This window comes from Cricetulus griseus, chromosome 3 (assembly GCF_003668045.3).
Source record: "Cricetulus griseus strain 17A/GY chromosome 3, alternate assembly CriGri-PICRH-1.0, whole genome shotgun sequence".
In the NCBI taxonomy this organism is placed as follows: Eukaryota; Metazoa; Chordata; class Mammalia; order Rodentia; family Cricetidae; genus Cricetulus; species Cricetulus griseus.
In genome coordinates, this window is record NC_048596.1 from 260,682,859 (window position 1) to 260,705,502 (window position 22,644).

At 43.9% G+C, this 22,644-nt stretch overlaps 1 protein-coding gene and 1 pseudogene across 4 annotated transcripts in view; one reads left to right on the forward strand and one right to left on the reverse strand.

Moving 5' to 3' along the window:
- Mak (male germ cell associated kinase) overlaps positions 1–22,644 on the reverse strand; it is a 37,579-nt gene that overhangs the window by 7,484 nt on the left and 7,451 nt on the right. For 3 of the 4 annotated variants that reach the window (XM_035442930.1, XM_035442929.1, XM_035442928.1), the window contains exons 5-11: positions 22,100–22,232; positions 18,668–18,839; positions 17,507–17,674; positions 15,075–15,386; positions 11,088–11,260; positions 8,786–8,934; positions 2,137–2,268 (exon numbers count right to left, since the gene is read on the reverse strand). In XM_035442930.1, the coding sequence (XP_035298821.1) occupies positions 2,137–2,268; positions 8,786–8,934; positions 11,088–11,260; positions 15,075–15,386; positions 17,507–17,674; positions 18,668–18,839; positions 22,100–22,232 (1,239 nt within the window). The remainder of the gene's footprint in view (positions 1–2,136; positions 2,269–8,785; positions 8,935–11,087; positions 11,261–15,074; positions 15,387–17,506; positions 17,675–18,667; positions 18,840–22,099; positions 22,233–22,644) is intronic. The other variant, XM_035442931.1, reaches the window with a different exon arrangement.
- Positions 11,439–11,538, forward strand: LOC113835108 (annotated as a pseudogene).

Genomic DNA, 22,644 nt, shown 5'->3' on the forward strand with positions numbered 1-22,644 from the left:
GACAACCTGAATTTGTTTTTCCTGTCATGGTTATTCCTGTGTGGCTCAAGAATGAACTTCCTCTTACTGCATTTGGAGTGACAGCTGAGTTTCATGGGAACAGGTCAAAGGCATTGATGTGACATCAAAGTTCTTCCTAGACACATGCTGTAACCACCATCATTAAACTCTTCTCACCGGCCGTGGTGGTTTGAATGTAATTGGTCCCCATTAGCTCATAGGGAATGGTGATAGGGGGATGCCCTTCTGTATGCTATGAATATATGTTTCTCTTATTGGTTGATGAATAAAGCTGTTTCAGCCAGTGGACAGGCTGGATTTAGCCAAATGGGAAATACGAACAGGGATAAAGAAAGGTAATAGGCAGAGTCAGAGAGACACCATGTAGTTACCAGGTAAGATGCCTGGATATTCTCTGGTAAGATAAGGCCATGTGAAGATACACAGATTAATAGTTATGGGTTAATAATTAAGAAAGAGCTAACCAGAAAGAAGCCTAAGCCAATGGCCAATTATAAATAGATATTAAGTCTTAGAGTGTTTATTTCATAGCGGCTTTGGGGACCGATTGGGTGGAGAGAGACCGGTCCAGTGGGACTGAGACTAGATGGAGAAAAATCTCCCAACAGAGTGGCACTATTATGAGGTGTGGCTTTGTTGGAGTAGGTGTGGCCTTTTTGGAAGAAGTGTGTCACTGTGAGTGCAGCTTTCAGGTCTCTGATGCTCAAGCTACTCCCAGTATCACAGTCCACTCCCTGTTGCCTGCTTATCAAGATGCAGTCAGCACCGTGTTGGCCTGTACACTGCCATGCTCCCTGCTGTGAAGATAATGGACTGAACTTCTGAAGACGTAAACCACCCAACTAAATGTTTTCCTTTATAAGAGTTGCTGTGGTAATGGCGTCTCTTCACGGCAGTAGAAACCCTAGCTGAGACATCAGTACTACTCTCATTCCTAAGAACTCAGCACTTCACACACTCTTCAGTTGATATCTAAATCATCATTTATCTAAATCATGATATCTAAAAAACCAATTTTATCTCTCTTTTAAATGAAGTCTAAATGCTATAATAAATAACAGTCTGTCAGCACTGATGGAAAAGCACACGAAGTGCTGGCACCTTTTCACGGCTGAACATTTCACATTCATCCCTTACTTCTGAATCCTACTTTAGCTTCTGGATTTATCCAAATAGAATTTTTGGCTTAAAAGTATAAACCCATCACTCAAAAGTTGTGTGTGTGTGACAGTTTTGTAGCCATAGTAAATACATTTGCCCATATTGTTAAATTATAACGATTCATTGAATATAACTAGTTAAAGAGATAATATTATAAATTTTGATTACTAGGCACGGAAGGAAGGTAAGTATTGTTGGGAGCACAGTTTAATGAGGTGTGCTCTTTCCAGTGGCCTATGTCCCTGCGAGTGAGTGTTTGTTAGAGGAGCGGGCGAGGGCTCAGCCATAGCTCTCTTCTTGTCTTGATTTTCGCTTTTGCAGACAGAAGCCTGGGGAAACCTTGTTGATGCGAATACGCTGCTGAGAGTCGCTTTGTTACTATTCTCCATACTCCAGATATATGGACCATAACTATGTAATGATCTGTGACAATGGCTTTTAATTCATTGTCAGGAAGCAGTTCAGTGAGGTCCTCTTTTCATTTTCTAAATGTTAAAAACCAGAAACCCCTTGACTTTGGGAGATGAAGTAATGTAGTCTTTGTGGCTACCTCTGGGTAGCCCAGGATGGCCTCAAACTCTGGATCTTCCCAGCAGTCACCCAACTTTCATAAGGACTGACTCCCCGTTCATGAAGGTTACCTCCTTTTTCAACATATCTAACTGTTCATTTGACTGGCACCTTGGACAATTTTATTCAGGTTAGCCAGTGAGAAGTCTTTTCCATTTGTCTAGTGGTAGAACTAAAGGGTGTCTGCTAAGAAGGCAGAGTCATTTTTTGAAGGACCCTGGATGAGGGTTGATGGACAGAAAACTATCTGTGTTCAAGAATTATTTGGAAACTTTTGCATACTGGCTTCTCCCCTAGGGTCACACAGATCTCCACATGTCAATGATAACCATGATGTATTTACAACCAAACACTGGACATTGATGGGTGGCATGTATCCGTTACCTGCGTTATTCCTCTTGAAAGCAAGTTCCGCCCCCATGGATCCCAACGACTTAGGAAATAGTTGATTACTCCAAGCGTGTGGGTTTATATCCTTGCCACTGGCTACCAAAGACACGTTCTTGGGATTCACACCTAAGAAAAACACAGCGGTCATTTTCAGGGTTAGAGGGTGAATGTAAACTCAAAGGAAGATGTATGTTTAATCATAGATTAAACCCTCCTGGGGACAGGAGGCTAGGGATAAAGGTTGGTTAAGGCACAGCCAATGTTTGCACCTTTCAGTGAACTCTATCGTGTTCCTGAGCCCTCAGCACAAACCTGGAATACTGACAGCACACACTTCACCACCTGTAATATAAATAGCAATAAATACTTGACACTCCCGTGAAATACCCCATAAAAAAACAAGGAGGAAAATTTTGCTGCAAAACCATGATGGTTCCCTGTCCCTCGATTACTTCACACGCATACTTGGGCCAGACCCTCAGGGAACAGTCAGCATTGCAGGGAAGAAAGATGTGACCAGGGACTCAGGGAAACCCAAGAAGTTCTTACTACAGGACATAGCAAATACCTTTAGCTCATCACCTGAGGCTGAAAAGGTACAGAGGGTGCACTTGGGAAGAGGATTTTTTTTTTTTTCATTTTTGGTCTTTTGAGACAGTGTTTCTCTGCATAGCCCTGGCTGTCCCAGGACTCGATCAATAGACCAGGCTGGCCTCGAACTCACAGAGATCCACCTGCCTCTGCCCTCCAAGTGCTGGGAGTAAAGGTGTGCGCCACCACCAACCAGCTGAGGAGGATGGTTTTTATTTTGTTTTTCTGAACTCTGACATGTCAGTTCCGTCTTGGGCCTTGTGTGGTCAAAGGGAGCCTTTGCAACTTGTTTATAAAAGGTCTGAACATGTCCTGAGTTTGATGGCTTTTGAGTGATGATCACTCAGCTGAACCGGGATGCTGTTACAGTCTGAGCCTGTGGGTTACATGCTGGCTGGCCATGTTACCAGCTAATGCTGATGTCGTCACTGATGCAGGTAGATCTGTTCCCTGGTAGGCCGAGCTTCCCGGCTCCCATGCTATCTTCCTTAGGAAGACTTCACGTGTATGAGACATAAATAGTGTTTCTTTTGAAACCAGAACTGCGGAGCTAGTTATCTGAGGAAGCACCAGTTGAATAAATAGCTTCTCTATCTTACAGGAGGGGTCAGTGGCAAGGGAAGGTTAGGAAGGAGCAAGTCTGAGCAAGGTCAGCCTTGGACATGTATGAAAATGTCATAACTAAACCCATATCATTTTTATACCAACTTTAAAATTGAGATTAAAAAGGAAGATGCAAAAGGATACAACTTCTTGAGTTAAAAAGTTTACTCAACCAGGTGGGGCGGTGGTGCTCACCTTTAATCCTAGCACTTGGGAGGCAGAGGTTGGCGGATCTCAGAGAGTTCCAGGCCAGCCTGGTCTATGAAGAGAGTTCTGGGACAGCCAGGGCTGTTACACAGAGAAACCCTGTCTCGAAAAACCAAACCAAACCAAAGCAAAAACAAAAACAAAAAAAAACCCAAAAACCAAAACAAAGAAAAAATTTTCTATTTATATATTTAGATGTTTGTGTATTCCAATATTAAAATCATTTAAACAAAAAATGGCACTCTGATTAAACTGCATTTTACAGCCTGGAGGATGCTTTGAACCATCTAGAATTTTACTCTAGATTTCAGAAAAAAAAAGCCAACAGGTTTGTTTTTCTTTTCCTTTTATTTTTGGTATTATAAATATAATTACATCATTTCCCCATCCCCTTGCCTCTCTCCAAATCCTCCAATATTCCCTTCAGTACTCTTTCAAATTCAAGGCCTCTTTTTTTCATTAATTGTTATATGCATTTATGTACATGTATGTGCGTGTTTCTAAATATAACCAGCTCAGTCTGTATAATGTTATTTGTATGTTTTCAGGGCTGACCATTTGGCTTTGCATAACCAATTGGTGTGCTCTTCCCTGGAGAGGACAATTTCTTCTACTCTCACCATTCCTTAGTTTCCTGTAGGCCATTGGTTGAGGCCTCATGGTCTTCTCCTTGCCTCCTACCCACTTCTGGCAAGTCTATTGTCCTTGTTCAGTGCATGGTTAGGCTGTCATGCTGGTGAGACTTTATGGGTGTAGATTCTGACATTCCTAAGATACACAATCGCAAAGCAAGCTCCCTGATTCTCCGGCTCTTACAGTCTTTCCACCCCCTCCTTCCACAGTATTCCCTGTGCTTTAGGTGTGGGAGTTATGTTGTAGGTGTATCCATTGGGACTGGGCTCCACATTTCTGCATTTTGATTGGTTGTGGTTTTCTGTAGTGGTCTCTGTTGCCAAGAGGTTTCCTTGATGAGGGGTGAGGACTATACTTATCTGTAGGTATAAAGGCAAATATGTAGAGTGTAATTAGATATCATGCTGGTTTAAGAAAGTGGTGGTTTTATGTTTTCCTCCTTGACTTTAGTATCCCAAGGCAGGTATTTCTCTTAAAGTGAATGCATCCACTAGCAAAGATAACTGTTTTAATTCAAGTTCTTAAGATAAATATTCTAATTTTGTTGGAAACAGATACAGACTAGAATTGTAAATTATGAGTGGATGAGCCGTTGATTGGGTATCTATGGACCAACTAGGAAGAGGCAGAAATACAGTTGGATATGCTAACAACACAATACATCATTTCAAGGATATTTTATGAAGTCAGTTAGTGGGGCTGAAGAGATGGCTCAGAGGTTAAGAGCAGTGGCTGCTTTTCTAGAGGTCCTGAGTTCAATTCCCAGCAACCACATGGTGGCTGACAACCATCTGTAGTGAGATATGGCACCCTCTTCTGGCCTGCATGCATACATGCAGGCAGGACATTGTATACATAATAAACAAATAAATCTTTTTTTTAAAAAAAAAAAAAAAGTCAATTAGCAAATATTGGCTGAGTACATACGATTTGCCAAGCCTCGGACAAGGCAAAAGTGGTGAGCATGACAGACCAGTTTCATTGGCTTGTACAGTCCAATAAGGAGGGTGACACTAATTATCAATGGATAATTAGTAGTGCCAAACTGCTTAGAAAAATATGGTCTCAAGAAGGTCAATAACAGAAGCAATCGAGTTTTTCCTTTAAAAAACAGCAATGTTGGGCCAGCAGGATGGCTCAGCGGGTAAAGCCGGGAGAGCAGAAGTTGATCTAGCTGGTTCTCCTGGTAGGAGAGAACCCACAAGGCATCCCCTGACACACACATCCACACCCTAAAAATCACACTAATAGTGAGAAATTTTAAGCTAAACCAAATCCCAACAGGTTTGCTGGTGTGCTCCCGAGTGAGAGATCTAGGAGAGAGCTAAGGGATGCACAGTACCGAGACAGCAAGGACAGAGTGGTGGAGAGGGGAGCAGGGAGCCCGTTCTGTGGCCTCGTGTTAAAATGGATCAAGAGGGGCTAACACAGGGATTTCAAAGGGCACAGGACTAACAGCTCCTAGGGCGGATGGTGAGCGATCAGTGGGAGAGAGAAGGTTTCACAGAACCGGATTTCAGAAGTGCTATGGAATGAGTCGGTCCAGTGTCCGGCAGTGGGGACACTGGCTCCCAAAGGGAGTCTTAGTTTTAGGATGAGGCCCGAGGGCACCGCTGAGAGACCGAAAGTGTTAGTGTTGTCACTAAATACTGTTTCTGCAGTCACCTCTTATAATGAAGTGCCTAAGGCTTACGGGGTGAGAGGGGAGGTGACTTCTGTCCCATGGTGGGCAATGCATACAGACCCTCACTCCAAGTGTACATGCTGATCTGTAGCAGGTCACACACCTACAACACTTGTGTCTCTTTCCCCCCAAGGCCAGTGCTACAGATCTAGCAGTCCTCTTACAAGGTTAGGCTTTCATGCAACCATGTGGTACAACTGACCTATAATCCTGAGGGTTGATCTAAACCAGTGGTTTTCAATGCTTCGACCCTTTAATACAGTTCCTCATGTTGTGCTGACCCCCAACCATAAAATTATTCCATTGCTACTTCATAACTGTAATTTTGCTGCTGTTCTGAATTATAATGTAAATATCTGATATGTGACCCCAAAGGGGTAGAGATCACAATGAGAACCGCTGATCTAAGACTTTTCATGGCTTTAGAGTTAACAAGTAGGTCCTTAATGTATTATTCTTTCTTAGTTCTAAAAATATTAATTTATAAAAGTAATTATGGAAGTCAGGCAAAGTGGCATACACCTTTAATCCCAGCACACAGGAGGCAGAGACAAGTGGATCTCTGAGTTGGAGGCCAGCCTGGTCTATAGAGTGAGTTTCAGAACAGGACTACACAGAGAAACACTGTCTCAAAAAACAAAACAAACAAACAAAAAACTGTGAGTCAAAGTAAGCACCAACTGGACTCTCTCTTCTATTCATTGTCTGTTAATTCAGAGTTGCTGGTTCATAACAGATGTTTGTCCAAATGCCTGAACCTAACGCAGTCTCATCCAGCTGAGGGAAGACCTCAGGACAGAGACCAGCCTTCTCTAGGCTCAGATTTAGTTATAAACAATTTTGTCATTGAGTCCAGTTTTCAGGTCTCCTTTATAGCCATACTTGTGGAATCTGTTAGGTCTTATTTCTCAAAAAGGATTTCTCTGTGTAGTCTTGGCTGTCCTGGTACTCACTCTGTAGACCAGGTTGGCCTCAAACTCACAGAGATCTGCCTGTCTCTGCCTTCCGAGTGCTGCGGTTAAAGGTGCGTGCCACCACTGCCTGGCTTTGACCTATATAATCTTAAAAGCCATATTGGGAAGGGGAGCATGAGAACGAGGATGAGTTAGGCTCCTGACTGTTTTGCCAGTAACTTACGGTAGGTTATTCCAATCATGAGACTTCAGTCATTGAAATGTCCCGTATATCTTTTTTCTTCTTTCTTTCTTTCTTTCTTTCTTTCTTTCTTTCTTTCTTTCTTTCTTTCTTTCTTTCTTTTGGTTTTTCAAGACAGAGTTTCACTGTGTAGCTCTGGCTGTCCAGGAACTCGCCCACCTGCTTTTACCTCCCAAATGCTGGGGTTAAAGGCATGTGACAGCACCGCCCTACTTTATATTTTTTCCAATAGGGAGTATCCCCCGTGTGTCTATTCTGGAGTGCCTGTTGCCGCCATGCTTTGCTGTCAGCTTGGAACGCTCATGGTTTCAGCCCCAAGCTTTACAAATCGGCTAGTACCTGAGGATTCCAGCTGCTGTGCTCCTCGCTAAGGCAACAAACCTCAAGGCCTGCTCTTCACTCCAAAGGACTTCAGCCTCCCACTCATCCCCTCCTCTCTTGAATCATCCGTTTCTTGTGTTCCGTACCTTGACCCAGGCTTACCTATGTGCAAGACCCCCATGTGTGCTCACCCCCACGTCTACATTGTACCCACTTCTATCTCTGCTGCCTGTTAGTATTCAGGCATCTTTACTGGCCTTCTCTTGGGGTTCTGACAGGATACGCCCTCAGCTGCAGTCACTAAGGGCACCACCTGTGCACATTCACTACGTTTCCTTTTAAAAGGGCCCTGCCCACCTCCCATCTTTCTCTCTCTCTCTGTCTGTCCCCCCCTCTGTTTCTCTGCCTGTCTCTCTGTCTCCCCTGCTCTTTTTCTCTTCTGCTGTTCCTGTCCACAGAGACTGCTCTCCCCGCTTCCCTCCTTCCTTTTCCCATTCCCTTTCCCCTAATAAAAAGCCCCTCCATGTGAGCTCTGCCGCATGGCATCTTTCTCTCTGGCACAGCTTTTTAAATTACAACAGCCTCTACTGTGGACACAGCAAAACCATCTTGACAGCCACTTCAGCCATATGAGCCTCTAGCCTGCTCTTCCCAGCAGCCAGAAGAGGCATGTAAACACATACCGCACATAGTTTAGGAAACCATGCTTTTTAAATTTATGTTTTGTAAAAACTTGTGATTGAGGGTGCCCAATTGCTCTAATAAAATTGAACAAATACTAAATAAATGAACAGCTTTGGGGAAGCAGAGGCATCATTTGGTGTTCTGCATTTTCTTTCCTTCCTTCCTTCCTTCCTTCCTTCCTTCGTTTCTTTCTTTCTGTCTTTCTTTCTGTCTGTCTGTCTGTCTTTCTTTTTTTAATGGTGCTGAGGATAGAAGCTGGGCTTGTGCATGTTAGGTGAGTGTACTGCCACTGAGCTATTTCCCAGTTCTCTGCTCTGTATTTCTTGAACAGACTTAATTCATTAGTTGCCGACACAGGAAGCTCATGGCAACAGGCATAGCTGCTAAAGAGTCCTGGAACTCTTCTTTCTCCTTCTCTGGGGCCTTCTTTTCATAGATACCAAGGCACTTTATCCTACCAAGACTCTGATTAACATTAAACATTTTTGTTGTTTTGAACCACGGTATCAGACAGTTCTTGTTAGCCTGGAATCCCTAATCATATATATATATATATATATGTATATATATATATATATATGTATATATATATATATGATTTTTTTTCCGAGACAGTTTCTTTTTGTAGCTTTGTAGACCAGGCTGGCCTGGAACTCACAGAGATCCACCTGCCTCTGCCTCCCGAGTGCTGGGATTAGAGGCGTGTGCCACCACTGTCCCCGCTATTAAATCGTAAATATGAAGTGGTAAATTTTCTCTACTTACCTGGAAGGTATCTTGATTGTTTCAAATAGTACTGCTTAGCTGTTGAGGCAGTTGTCACGTTTGTATCGGACTTTAAGGAAACAGCCCCATGTAAACTTCTGTTTTCCCCCTTGGAAAGGGTGGAGCCTGGGGATTCAGTCTCTGGAAACCTTGAGAATCAACACAAGGCACCAGTCACAGCTTGAAAACCAGTAGTCAGTCCTCCCCCATCTCCTTCAGTGACTGAAATGAACTGATGCAAAACCACCGGACCTTTTGCAGTCAAGATTGCTAAGTGATAACTCCCTCCGTATCTCTGCCAGCAAAGGGGCCATTTCTGACATTGGACAAGATGTGGCAGAATCTTTATAGCAGTTTATGGGTATGTAATCCAGTTTGCCTCTTCTGGAATTGCTGTAGTCATGGATTCAGAATGTTGGAAGACCACACAACAACCATGACCATCTCTGCCTGCTACTAAAGTCATTTCTATCTAGCAAGCTTGTTTCAGGCCGGAGTCTAGCCAGTCACTCTGGGGGAGCTCTAGACACAGGTATCACTGTTTTATTGGGGATGGGTCGCCATTTCTGGCTTCTTTCCCTCTTATTTCACTGTAGTTTTGCTACTTATGGAAGTTCTACTCATGCTTTGTCCTCCACCCACCTCTTCCAGGGGACTGAACTCAGGCTCTTGTACACACAAAGCAAACATTCTACACTGAGCGACACCCCCAGCCCCTTTCCTCATTTGGAGACAAGATGCCCCTAAGATGCCCCAGGTTGGCCCTGAACTTGTGGTCCTTATCCTCTGGAGTAGCAGGAATTACAGGGTGTGCTACATGGAGACTCTCTCTCTCTTTCCCTCTCCCTCTCCCTCTCTCTCTCTCTCTCTCTCTCTCTCTCTCTCTCTCTCTCTCTCTCTCTCTCTCTCTCCTCTCTGTGTGTGTGTTGTTATTTTAAGAAGTGGCTTTTGAACCATGTAGGCAAGTGGCCTTGAAGTTCTGATCCCTGATCCCCTTGTCCCACATCCCAAGTGCTGGTATATGTCATGTTTTTGTTTGTTTTTTAATTGTTATTATTTTGGCCTGTTTTTATGGATGTGTTTTTGTTGTTTTGTTTCTTTTTTGAGACCAGGTATCAACTGTATAATCTAAGCTGGCCTTGAACTTTTGTATCTCTCTTCCTCAGACTCCAGAGGAGCTGGGAAGACAGATGTCAGCAAAATGCCCTACAGGTTTTCTCCTTGGAAGAAGGATGTCTATACAGAGTCCCAGCAGAGCCTGTGGAGCCTGTGGAGCTGCCTATGCCGGGCTTCTCAGTTCTCAGAATTGTATTCAAGGACCACACAAAACCTTCGGTGGCAGAGTAGTGTGACTCCTGCCTAATTGGATTGAATGGGGGCTCTTCCCAAGTTCAAGGGCTGTAGGGAAGAAAATGTGTGAATCTAGACTAGGAGCCAGAGTGATCCAGGCATGTGCACCCTTGACAGTCGTTATGTGTCTTGGGAGGAGTGACACACCACGTGTGCTCTTGACAGGTTTTTTATGTGTCATCAGAGGTACACAAGCTGCAAAGTGAAGATGCCTACACTACACAATACTAGCGTTCCCCTGGATTGTGACATGGCTGTCCTTACTCTGTTTCTGTTCCAAGGAGAAAATAAAAGGAAAGTATGTTCCCAAGATGTTCACCAAAATTTAGCCTACCGTAACCAGAGCCGAGTAGCACACAGATAACCTAACTCCTGCAGACAAGTACCTGCTGGGTACTGAACTTCCAGGAGAGGTCCAGAAAATGATTTTCAAATGTTTTAACAGGAAGCAATCTAATAAATAACCCTTAACATCATCAGAGGGAACCATTAACTATTTATGTGGTGCACTGCATTCTGCACACAGAAATGGGAACTTTAGAACTTTAGGTGGGAATAAAGACGTTCACAATTCACTAGAGTGATCTGGGTGTGACTGGCTTGTACCTGTGGTCCGAGCTACTCGGAGGATAGGGTGGGAGGACTACTGCAGTCTACAAGTTTGAGATCTGCCTGGGCAACACAGCTAGACTCTGTCTCACAAACAAAACAACAAAAACCAACCAAATAAACAAACAAAACCCCACATGCACAATATAAAGGCTGAATTAGAACTTTGCCCTACACACCGCTCACTATACTGTGAAAAGTCAAGATTCTCACCTTTCTGGAGGTATGAACAAAGATTTCTGGGATTTGTAGAAGAAAGTATTAATCTTTGTGGTCACTTTTAATGGGTGAAATAAAGTTGACGTGTGGTAAAATACATTTCCTCTCGAATGTGCAATCTTACCGAAACGGAGGCTCTCTCTTCTTCTTTTCCTTGAAGGCACTCATGCTCGGCTTCTTGGAATGGGAGGCTCCGGAGTCACAGTCCTCAAAGTTGTCACAGCTGTCTCCAGACTTGAAGACCGTCTGACCCCAGCGTCTCCGAGCTCCTTTGTGGCTCATCGTGTTGACTGGCTTCTGTGGTGAAAAAGAATCAGCCACCAACGTCCTAAATTATCTAAGATTTGCACAAGCAATTAGACAGCGAGTGTCTTAATCCCTTCACAATTAGGTGTCATTTAATGAAAGGACATGTTCTGAGGAGCGCATCCACAGGTATCTGTCATCACGAGACATCACAGAATGTAAATACAGTACTCACCTCGGCAGCATATACTAAAATTGGAATAATACAGAGGTTAGCATGGCCCCTGTGCAAGGATGACATGCCAATTTGTGAAGTGTTCCATATTTTTAAGATTGTATCATACTGACAAGTAAAACTCACCATCACTGGGTACCAGAGGTCTGAGGTTCTGGGTTGACCCTTCACAGATGGAAAAAGAATCTAGAAAACCGAGACTCAGCTGTGAGCCTTCCTGCCCTTCTCAGTAAGTGGAAATAGCCTTATGGAGTACACTGAGGTTGTCATGTCCCTTTGTCTTTCAGCAATGACCTCACATCTAGGGCCTCTGAGATGGCTGGGGTGGGCTGGAATGTAAAGTCACTTGTTGAAAATTCTGACAATCCAGGTTCCACTCTAGGGACTGCAGGATGGAAAGAAAGAACAGATTTCCGTGGGAAGCCCTGGAAACTCCACATGAGTGCCCCTCCCCGAGAAATACATACATGTATTAACATTTTAACATTTAAAGTCTAATTGTCTTTGAATAGTGTTCCTATTAACAGAAATAAGGAAGGAGGAGGAAGCTGTGGCTTAGGACAGACAGGAAGCTGGTTTCCTATAAGCCGATAAGAAAGTGCTGTGTGGCATATGAACCAGAACACACAGAAGCAGTTCAAAACAAGGAATGAGCATGGAAGAAAGGCTGGCTGCGCCGTGGGCATGAGGATGCTGAAAGAAAGGCTCACAAGTGCCCAGAGCTGGTGACATCTGGATGGGCAATGGCAGGTAAGGATGCCTGCCAACCTCTGCATCACCATTTACTTTGCCAGGAATAACACTTTCCAAAACAAACAGAATTAAAAGATCCAAAGCTCTGGATGCACAGAGTCAACACAGCTGAGTGTGGACCGCCCTCAGCTGAACTACCTTTTCACATGAAGCTAAATACTGATCCCTGCAGAGCCACGTCAGTAAATACAGAGTGACCCTGAATGCTTGGGAAGACTGGAAGGGGGCAGATACAAGTAATCCCTTTAAAATCGAGAAAGTGAAAATTTGCAATCCATGTCAATACTTAGTTACAGAATGAGGGCAAAAATTCTAGGAAACTGGTGGGTCATATAAGCCACCATTTGTCATAGAGCTGTTACTTTATCTGATGTGGTAGGAAGAAAATGTGAGCACCAGTCAAACTGGTGTCACGAGTTGTCACCATCCCCTCAACAGTGAAACTATCAGAGGCCAGTGAATGTGGATCAGGACACAGTTTGATAATTTAATGAGTGGTCAGCAGTTTGATACCAACCTAGATAGAAGGTGCTAGCTGCTGCACAAGAGCATCTTGCTTTTCTGTTCATCATGAAGATATACAAGAGAAGAAACAGACAGCTAAATAAATCCACAGATGTCGGGATGGTTAAACCCGGGAGAGAAAAATCAACATACAAGAATAAGAAGTTTGGGAGGTAACTGAGCTATTAAACTCTTTGAACCCTAGAGATGGAATATGCAAGCTGTAGTGCAGAATATATGATCTGCAGAAACATTTAGTAATGAAACAGACCCTAAAAATGTTCATGGATAGAACATTCCATCCCAGTTCTGGAATATGTTAGATATATAAGGATAAAGGGCTAGTTATTAGGTCATGTAACTTGGTGAATACACCCAGGGATACGCTGAACACAGTGTCCAGTTCTTAGAAACTGCTCAATAAACACAAACTTCCTTTTCTTTCCTCTCAGGGTGCACCAGCATCCGATGGCTTCTGAAGCAGGGTAGAGAAAATCCAACCCTCGGGGTCCTAAGTGGCCCTTCAGTTTTGGAAGGTTGGAAGTCATGCCTCCTGCTTTACCCTCCCTGGTATGTCTGCCTGCCTCTAACTCAGGCAGCGTCATTGTGAGTGGCCAGCAGAATGAGGAGGTGACTTGAAGACCCGTGAACAAGAGTCACGAGGGAGTTGGGGATGTTTCACCCAAAAGGCAGATGGCACAAGGGCTGTTTTCAAATACCTGCAAGGCTGCCTTCCTGGAAGAAGGATACCTTCTATCGCATGCCACAGAGAGCCACAGCCCCCCTTCTGTACCATGCTCTCCCTCCTATTACACACCACAGAGAACCACAGTCTCTAACATCCAGAGCTGGATGGAGACTCTTCTGGACCCTGGAGGATGTTTATTTATTCAGCAAATAGTTATTAAAAATCCTCCCCGTGGTGAGCACCTTCTAGGCGCTGGAGTTATACTGATGAACAAACCAGACATATTTCTGATGTTACAGAGCTTGCACTCCAGTAAAAGGGGAAAATGCTATACAATACTAGAAACAGAAATTAGCAGTATGTTAGGAAGGGTTTGGAATTAGTGGGAGATGGGAGGGCTCTTACAAAGGATCTGGGGATGGACCAGGAATTAGATACAATGTTTGAAAAGATAAACATGCAGGCACAGACTGCGAAGATTGTATTTATGTATTTGGGAACACACACACACACACACACACACACACACACACACACACACACACACACACACACACGTAATGAAAAAGAGGCCTTGATTTTAGTCTTTTCTTTCTTTCTTTTTTTTTTTTTTTTTTTTTTTGAGGCCATGATTTTAAAAGAGACTAAGAAGGGCATACGCAATGGTTTGGAGGGAGGGAGGGGAAGGAGAAAATCATGGAATCATATTACAATCTCAAAAACAAAAACTATATTAAAATAATATTTTTTAAAAACATTCCAGACTAAGCCGGGTGGTGGTGGCGCACGCCTTTAATCCCAGCACTCGGAAACAGAGGCAGGCGGATCTCTGTGAGTTCGAGGCCAGCCAGTGAAAAACAGTATGAAATTGAAAGATTTTAGTTTGCTGAGAGAAAAAGTTTTGAAAGATTTTAGTTCACAGAGAGAAAAAGTTTCCCACAGGCCTTGGCCCATTACAAGGCAGTTGGCCCCAACCCCGGGCACATCCTATGGTTTAGATGGGGGCAATCGCCAAGACAACCCTCTTTGGGTCCCATTTGGCTGGTCAACAGACAATGAAGGACTTTCCAGGGTGCGTTCTGTGGTTTTTCCTTTGTAGAAAAGCAGGTCACACCTGGGTGACCACTCTAACATGAGATCATACTTTGTAATCAATCACTTTGTGCCCCTTGCCTGTATGCTGATCTGCGGTTTTTTCCTATATAAGGAGCTTGCACCCCATGCTGGGGTGTGCAGCTTTCCAGATATTGCTGACACCCGAATGCGCATTCAGTCAATAAACCCTCTTGTTTTTGCAGCTCTTGGCCTGGTTTCTGAGTCTCGGGGGCTCCTTGGGATCCTGAGGCCCTTAGGGGTCTGGGGGGTCTTTCAAAATTGTCTGGAAATTTTTTTAATATTTAGGATCAGTGCTCTGGAGTGCTCAATTCCATCTGTGAATTCTTAAAAGAAGCCGGCAGCATACAAATGTTACCCTCTTATTTTGGAAATTTCTCCTCACCATCTTAAAATATTACCTTATATCTTGCTAAATCTTAGCAAGGAAATCAGGGGCTTCGACCTGGGACAATCTCCATACATAGTCCACAATTAGAATTGCACGAATGATTTACTGTGTTGTTTTTGGTCACTCTCTACCCAAACTGCTCCAGGCCATGCCATCTCAGGCACCCTTCCTGGCTACTCACCGTTGGCATGGTTTTGATGATACTTGGAAATATTGTTTGTGGTGGCTTCTGGTGGCCCTGCTGCTTTGAAGATGGCTGGATGGCTGGATTTTGTGGTGGCTGAATGGTCTGCAGTGGTTGGTGATCCTGCTTTGGCTGGGGCGGCCCGGCAGGCTGATCAAGTATATTTGGCAAAGACTTAGGATCCTGTTCAGAGATACATGGCTTTGGTTCCAGTGGCTGCTGCTGCTTGTTTAAAGTCTGCTTTGCATCCTGATGGTGTGCGGAAGGGCCCAGTACCTGGCCGACTTGAAAATATGGGTGTTTCAATGCCTGGAAAAGCAAGAAAATATCGTGCCAAATGTCACATCCCATCAAGGTTTAGCTGATCAGCGTGTTTCCAAGTTTAAATCGTGTGCATTCTTAATATAGGGCATACTTCTCATTATTAACACGGATTCTCTTGGTGGGGGTTCTGGGTTATTGAACCTGTGGCCTCATACACGCTAACCACGAACTCGGCATTAATGAGAGCCAAGTGAGTAGGATCTCTGTAGGAAATACAGGCTTGGGCAATGCTGAGAGCACTGAAGCCAGAAGACAATCGCCCCAGGAGAAGGTCTGCCTTCCATAGCTGAAGCACACCGCTAAACCCACAGGGGCACGTCCCTTGGGTTTTGTCTCATCTTTTAGAATAAGCTATAGGCAAGGTGAACACACTGAGAACCCTTTTCCTAGCCAAATTATAAATAACTCCATGTGGCTTCTAGGGATTGACCTAGAAGTACCCTAACCTGCTAACCCCTCTCGCTGGCCCCTCTTCTATTGCTTTCATAATGGCTTAGTTTTTAAGCAGATATGCACAATCTCCTGTGATTTCTTCCTGTGCCAGGACTATTGTTGTGGTGATTACGTCACAGGTCATTTTACTCTCTCACAGGGCAACTGCACCCCAGCCACTTCTCTCAAATTACCTGTTATGCCAGATATGCCCGGATCAATCTTCCTCTTTTGTTTTTGTTGCTAGTCTTTAGAAAACACGTAAGCTAATTTTTAAGTGGGGGGCTAAATTCACATAGAATTGATACTAAATTTAAAGAGGATAATAAAATTCATCATTTTGGGGGGTTGTTATTAAGCCATGGCATTTGTGGCACAAAGTACCACAATGCTGCCCTCTTGTGGGAGTTTGAGGTTAAACCCCATTACCGCAGTCCGATTTCTTGATGTACACTGTGAACAAGAATCCCGCCCCTCAACTAAAGAAGTCCACCCACTGTGTGCTGCTCAGAACGGGCATCTGCCCACCTTGAAGGTCACACCAGGATTACCGTTAGTGGTGGCCTCCTTTCTAACTCATTGGGACGGCATGACACCATGCAGTGGCTCCATTTGCAACACTCTCCAAACTCACCCTCGCCCCACCATTGCTTTGTTGTATATAGTGGGTGTCTTGGGTTTCAGTGCTTATTGATCTTGGTAAAACATGGGTTGAGAATTGATGCCTTTGTAAAATTGCAAAACTTCACAAGTTTAGAGGTTGGGGGGCTCAGTGGTTAAGAGTACTTAACTGCTTTTTCGGAAGCCCTGGGTTTGGTTCCCAGCCTCTGTTGTGGAGTAGCATATTACTTTAATTATGTATAGATGTGCTACTTTTGTTTATCTTGTGGAATATTACTTTCACTATGTAAAGGTGTGTTACATTTGTCTATGTTGTGGACTATTTAACCATGTAAAGATGTGTTGCCTTTGTTTATGCTGCATGTGTTTAATTACGAAAAGATGTGTTGCTGTTTGGCTTTGCCTGCCTAAGGCACCTGATTGGTCTAATAAACAGCTGAAGGGCCAGTCTCTAGGCAGTAGAGGGACAGGTGAACCTGGCGGCAGAGAGAATAAGTAGTAAAGGAATCTAGGTGTGTGTGTGCGTGTGTGTGTGTGTGTGCGTGTGCGTGCGTGTGTGTGTGTGTGTGAGAGAGAGAGAGAGAGAGAGAGAGAGAGAGAGAGAGAGAGAGGAGATGCCAGGGGCCAGGCAGCCTGGCAGCCTCCAGTCAGCCAGACACAGAAGAAGCAGGACAAGTAGGACACAGAGCATGAAAGAAAGATAAAAAGCCCCAAGGCAAAATGTAGATGATGAGCTACAGGTTGAAATAAATTATAAGAACTAGTGGGACAAGTGTAAGATAAAGCTGAGCGTTTATAACTAATAATAAGTCTCCGTGTCATGATTTGAGGGCTGGTTGGTGGTCCAAGAAAAAGTCTACTACAAGCAAGCCCCTACATGATAGCTCACAACTATATTTCCAGTTTCAGGGGATCCAATGCCCACTTCTGGCCTCTGTGGCCACTGTCCACGTGTGGTGTACATCCATATATGAAAACACACACATACATGTAAAGCGAATGTCTTAAGACCCTCGCAAATGTCGAAAGCTGTCCCGGGAGAGCCGCCTCACCTGGCTTGCAGTTGGTCGTTTCTTTGGATCCCAGTTCAACATGTTCATCATAAGCTGAATAGCCTCACTACTGGCATTGGGGATGAGAGTTTTTAGGTTTATAGGAACGCACTGGGGAAAGCGGAAATTCATGGAGGATGCAAGCTGGTACCCTTCCGGCCAGTCGCTCTGTTTAAGGATACACACAAAGAGGACATGACTTTTGTAATTAGTATAAAAACACGGGGGTGACATAGAAGCCATTAATGTGGCAACTTCAATGCTGAGTCAGATAAATGAATATGCAAATAAAATACCAGACTGCACTATATGGAAATGACATGGGACCGAGAAGGGGTAAAATGACAGAGTACATCTACTCATTTCAGAATATCAAACTCTTTCTGGCTTTCAGTCTCAGAGACAACTTGGTGACAGAACAAATAAGGACAGAGCTTTACAAAGAGGCCACATCCTGTGAAGATCCCTACACAACAGAGCAAGCCCAACATCAAAGCCCTTGTAGCTGGGAAAGGACCATCAGCTTGTGTCTTAGCATCTACATTGACCCATCCACTGACAGGCCAGTGCTGGCTTCATCAGGCTATAATTACATGTTCTATTTATTAATTGCATCTTAGAGGGTAAGGTCTACACCACAGGCAATAGCTATGGAGAGGTGCTCAGGATTCAGTAGACCTGATATCATAGCAGAGATAGAAATGGAAACCCAAAAAAGACTAAGAGAAAATAAGGTCTAGGGTCCCAGGGGTTAGTGAATGGGTGGGTATTTACAGAACAAACAGGGCAGTCTTAGTAGGCTATCTCTGGGTCACAAACATCAGCCCAAACTTAAGCTCTAGGCAGAGTCTCTCCTTACGTTTCTTAAGGAAAAGTGAACACCTTTTCTCCCTTCAAATCTGGGCATGGGGGGGAGGGGGCGGATTCTGACTTCTTACAATCCTTATTGTTCCCTAATTAAAAAATAATGTCTGTAAGAAAGCCATTAACCAAAAAAAAAAGAAAGAAAGAAAAAGAAAGCCATTAACCTATAAAGCTATTTGAAACTGAAAATATTGCACACCTCTGCTAAAGTGAGAAATTGAATCAGAAAACAAAAAAGCAGGGTGGCAAATGAGGGGTCCTCAAAGGTCATGGCAGCTCCGAGACTAGTGTACTTACTTTCTTGGGAGTCCCTAAAACTTGGCAAATTTTAAAGATTTCATCAACCTCACTTGTTCCTGGGAAAAGTGGTCTAAATGTATAGAGCTCGGCCATTATACTTCCCACGGCCCACACATCAATGGGAGAGCTGTACACTGAAGATCTTAGTAAAACTTCAGGAGCCCGATACCTGTGAAGACAGAAAACAATGTGGGAAAAGCTGTTTCCGGGTTAATGTCACAGGTGGATAGACAGATGAAGTCAACTGTTTGCTCAGAGCTTCCGTCAAGGCCCAAGGACAAAATGCATTCTGCGTGCCAGGGACTGGCATGACACCTACTTCCTGACCACAGTTAGCGGGGCCGGCTACAAATGTAGAGGAAATGTCCCATGGCTTGAGGTAGGTCTTCATATGGATAACCTGGGAGGTAAGCACTCTCTGAATAATTCAGAAAGAACCATGGACAAAACCATCAGGTGTTCATGTACCCACAAGCAGGTCAGGAAAGGAGAGAGGAAGGGTTATTCTTGAGTAGTATTCTTTTTCTTTTTAAAAAATCTGATTGAAAATGTCCATGCTATCATTATACTTCCTTTATGTAGATAATGCTATTTTTAATTTACAAGAGCAAATGCAAGTGGCAAGGCCGGCAACACCCTCCCCGACCCTCAATGATCTCCTCCTAGGCATCGGCTGACTTCCTGAGTCTGGCTTCTATCACTTAACGGGATGATCTCCAGCTCAATCCACTTCCCTAAATCCGATGAAATTTCATTTTATATTATATATATATATATATATATATATTCTCTCCATTCACTAACTTTTCAAATGCTGACTGATACTACCTGGGACACTGGTGTATTCTGGTGTGCACTGTGTCAGTAGTAATGACCCCTTGTGGTGGAAAGCAAATGCCAAAGAGTATTTTTGTGTATGTTCATCATTTGCTTCTCTTGATAACCAGAAAGTACCAGTTTTTCACTAAAGGAACACTTTGTTTCTGCAACTGTCGTTGGTGGGAGATTTCCTTCAAAATAATTTCTTCAGAAAGCATGTATTCCTCCCTGCAAGGCTACAGTTACAAAGTACCACAACCCAAGTGACTGAACACAGCAAGTTTATTCTCTGAGGAGCTCCAGAGTGACAATTCTGATGTCCAGACGTGGCATGGCTGTGATCTTGGAAGGGTCTAAGGCAAGGCCAATCAAGGCTGTGATGAAGACATCTTAAACTCCTGTCTGACTTTGATTTAACTTAATTATATCTGCAAAGGGCTAATTCCCAAATGAGGTCATATACACAGGGTTAGAGGTTCACAATATTTTTTAGGGGAAACACAACTTAACCCATAACACCAAATAATGAAACTGCTGTGGACAGAACATTCAGACAGCACTTAGTGCTAGTTTCCTATGCGCCATGATGTCACCAACTGACAATGCAAAGACTTGTGGCATGGTGGCCAATATTCCATGTGCCTGCCAGAGGGTAGCCGTATCAAGCACTTCTGTCAACACCCTGACCAGAGGAGCTAGTGGAGAACCACTCCTGTCTTACAAATTTTGTCACATGCCTTTGGGAAAATGTTGGATAAGGAGAGAAGGGAACTTGCAGTCATCTCTCGTATTTAGCCATGTGTCAAGATGTAGGCTCTGTTCATGTCACAGGTGTCTCTAACACCAGGTTATATCTTCAAGGAGGTCACACACATACAGCAGAGGTCCTCCCAATCCATCCCGGCTTACTTCAGTGAAGCAGTTGGTAACAGGACTGGCTAAGAGTGACCTGGACAAACTAGGACACTCAGCTGCTCTATCTAGGCTCAGTCCTCAGACCTCCTCTCTTCTCCAGCTGTACCATCTCCTCAGCACTGAGCACTCATAGGGGTATGCCTCCAGCCCAGCGGTTGCCCAAACTCTCAATCCCTAATCCAGTCGTCAATTTCCAGATTCTCATCTCAATTTTCAGTGGTGAGTCACCGCTTAAGATCCTTGGGACAAAACCCTTTAGTCTCTGATTTCTATCAGCTCCCCAACCCCATCTGATTTAGCAGAACACAGAATCCCACACACATCCCCTCCATGGCTACAAGGTCCAACTCAACAGCATCTGCTTCCTGATTGAGGGTCTCCCTACTCCTGTTTTTGATTTCCTAAAATCTTTCACTGTGGCAGCCAGAGGAACGGCGGTAAACCCCAGACAAACACAGCACACTGCTCCACACAGCTGTTCCATGGTCCCCTGCTTTGTGTAGTTTCAAAAGCCAGTCCTGTGGTGGTGGTTGGGGGGGGGGCGGGACTGGAGAGATGGCTCAGCTGTTAAGAGCACTAGCTGCTTTCCAGAGGACCTGGGTTCAATTCCCAGTACCCATATGGCAGCTCACAACTGTCTGTAACTCCAGTTCCAGGGGATCTGACACTCTCATACAAACATACATGCAAGCAAAACCAATAAAACCAACAAACAAATAATTTTTAAAAAGCCAGTCCGCATGTGGTCTCCAAAAGGCCACATGTGACCAGCTACTCCTCGGCTGTTCTCACCTCACTTCCCACAGTTGCCTTTCTTAATTATTCTGCTCTCTGCAGAACTTATTAAAACACACCCCTGCCCCAAGGCCTTTGCTCTCAGCGTCTGTTTCTAGTATCTCCTTCAGGAATGTTGTCAGCGAGACTCCATTATAAAAGCAACGTTCTTTCCCTCTTCACCACTCAATTTCCCACCCCCTCTCCATATGCTACTTTGTTCATCACAATGTATTGCCATGTGATAGACATACAGACTTGATTTTACAAATACATATACAGGAAAATGCACTTAAACTCCTAAGTACAGCTAGATGAGTTTTCTGCAAATAGAACCCACTCATGGGCCCAACAACCAGACCAAGAAAGGCCTGCTACTGGTATCCCCAGAGGCTCATGCAACCATTATTCTAACCTAAACCCGCAGCTTTTCCTGGTCTTGGATTTTATACAAATGACGACATTCAATAGAAGCTCTTTTTCTATGTGGCTTCTGAGAAGCAGCCATGGGGTTGTATGTCACTGTAGGCTGTCCCTTTTACCTGCTGAATAGCCTTCCCTTGAGTAGAACACCCTGTGTTGAACACAGCTGGGACTATGACATGGATTTGGTAACTCATACTATTTAGCTTACGGCAGTCACATAAGCTGCATGGGGCAGAGACTTCCTTCTTCTTTGTTCATGGCCTTGTGTTCCCATTGCCTACTGTAACATTTAGCACATAGTAGGTGTTTGTTGAATGAATGATTGAATGAAATCTTATTTCTTTCTCTTGTTTCATGATTGCAATAGCCATGAGCCAATTCTTCGCTCTCTGTAAAGAACATAAACTCTCTGTGTTTTGCTTTGAATACCAAATATGGACCCTCTGGACAGATAATTAGCTCTTCCACATAGGAAAACTTAGACATAAATGTTACCATCTGGTTGACACATAGTCAGTATATGGTGGCTGTGATCTTAATTCTCTTGCAAGTCCAAAATCAGCAATTTTCACCAGCTCAGGACCCATGCAAAGCAAGTTTTCAGGTTTCATGTCCCTGTGAAAAAAGCCTGTGCGAGCAAGAGAGGAAAAACACAGTAAGTCATCTTGTTTATCATCATCATCATATGACCTTTTGGTTTATATCAATAGAACCGAGCTAGCAGCCTGGGTTAGGAGAGGAGATGGCTCTCTGTGGAAGAAGTAACAGGGCATAGGAACTTGCACACAGCATATAAGATCATTAAAAAATCACTGCCCATTTGACATGTATTTTAGATGTGACTTCGGTAGATGTTTATGAGGGATAGATACAGACACATTGGGACTATCTCCTATTATCTCCACAAGCGTATGGAATTAGGATGTATTGCTGTCACTACTGTGTAACTGACAAGAGTCGGCTGGTCTTGTTCCTGTTGTACACTGTGGCTAAACACAAGCTTCCTTGAGTTTAATCACATATTTGAAAAGTCCATTGGA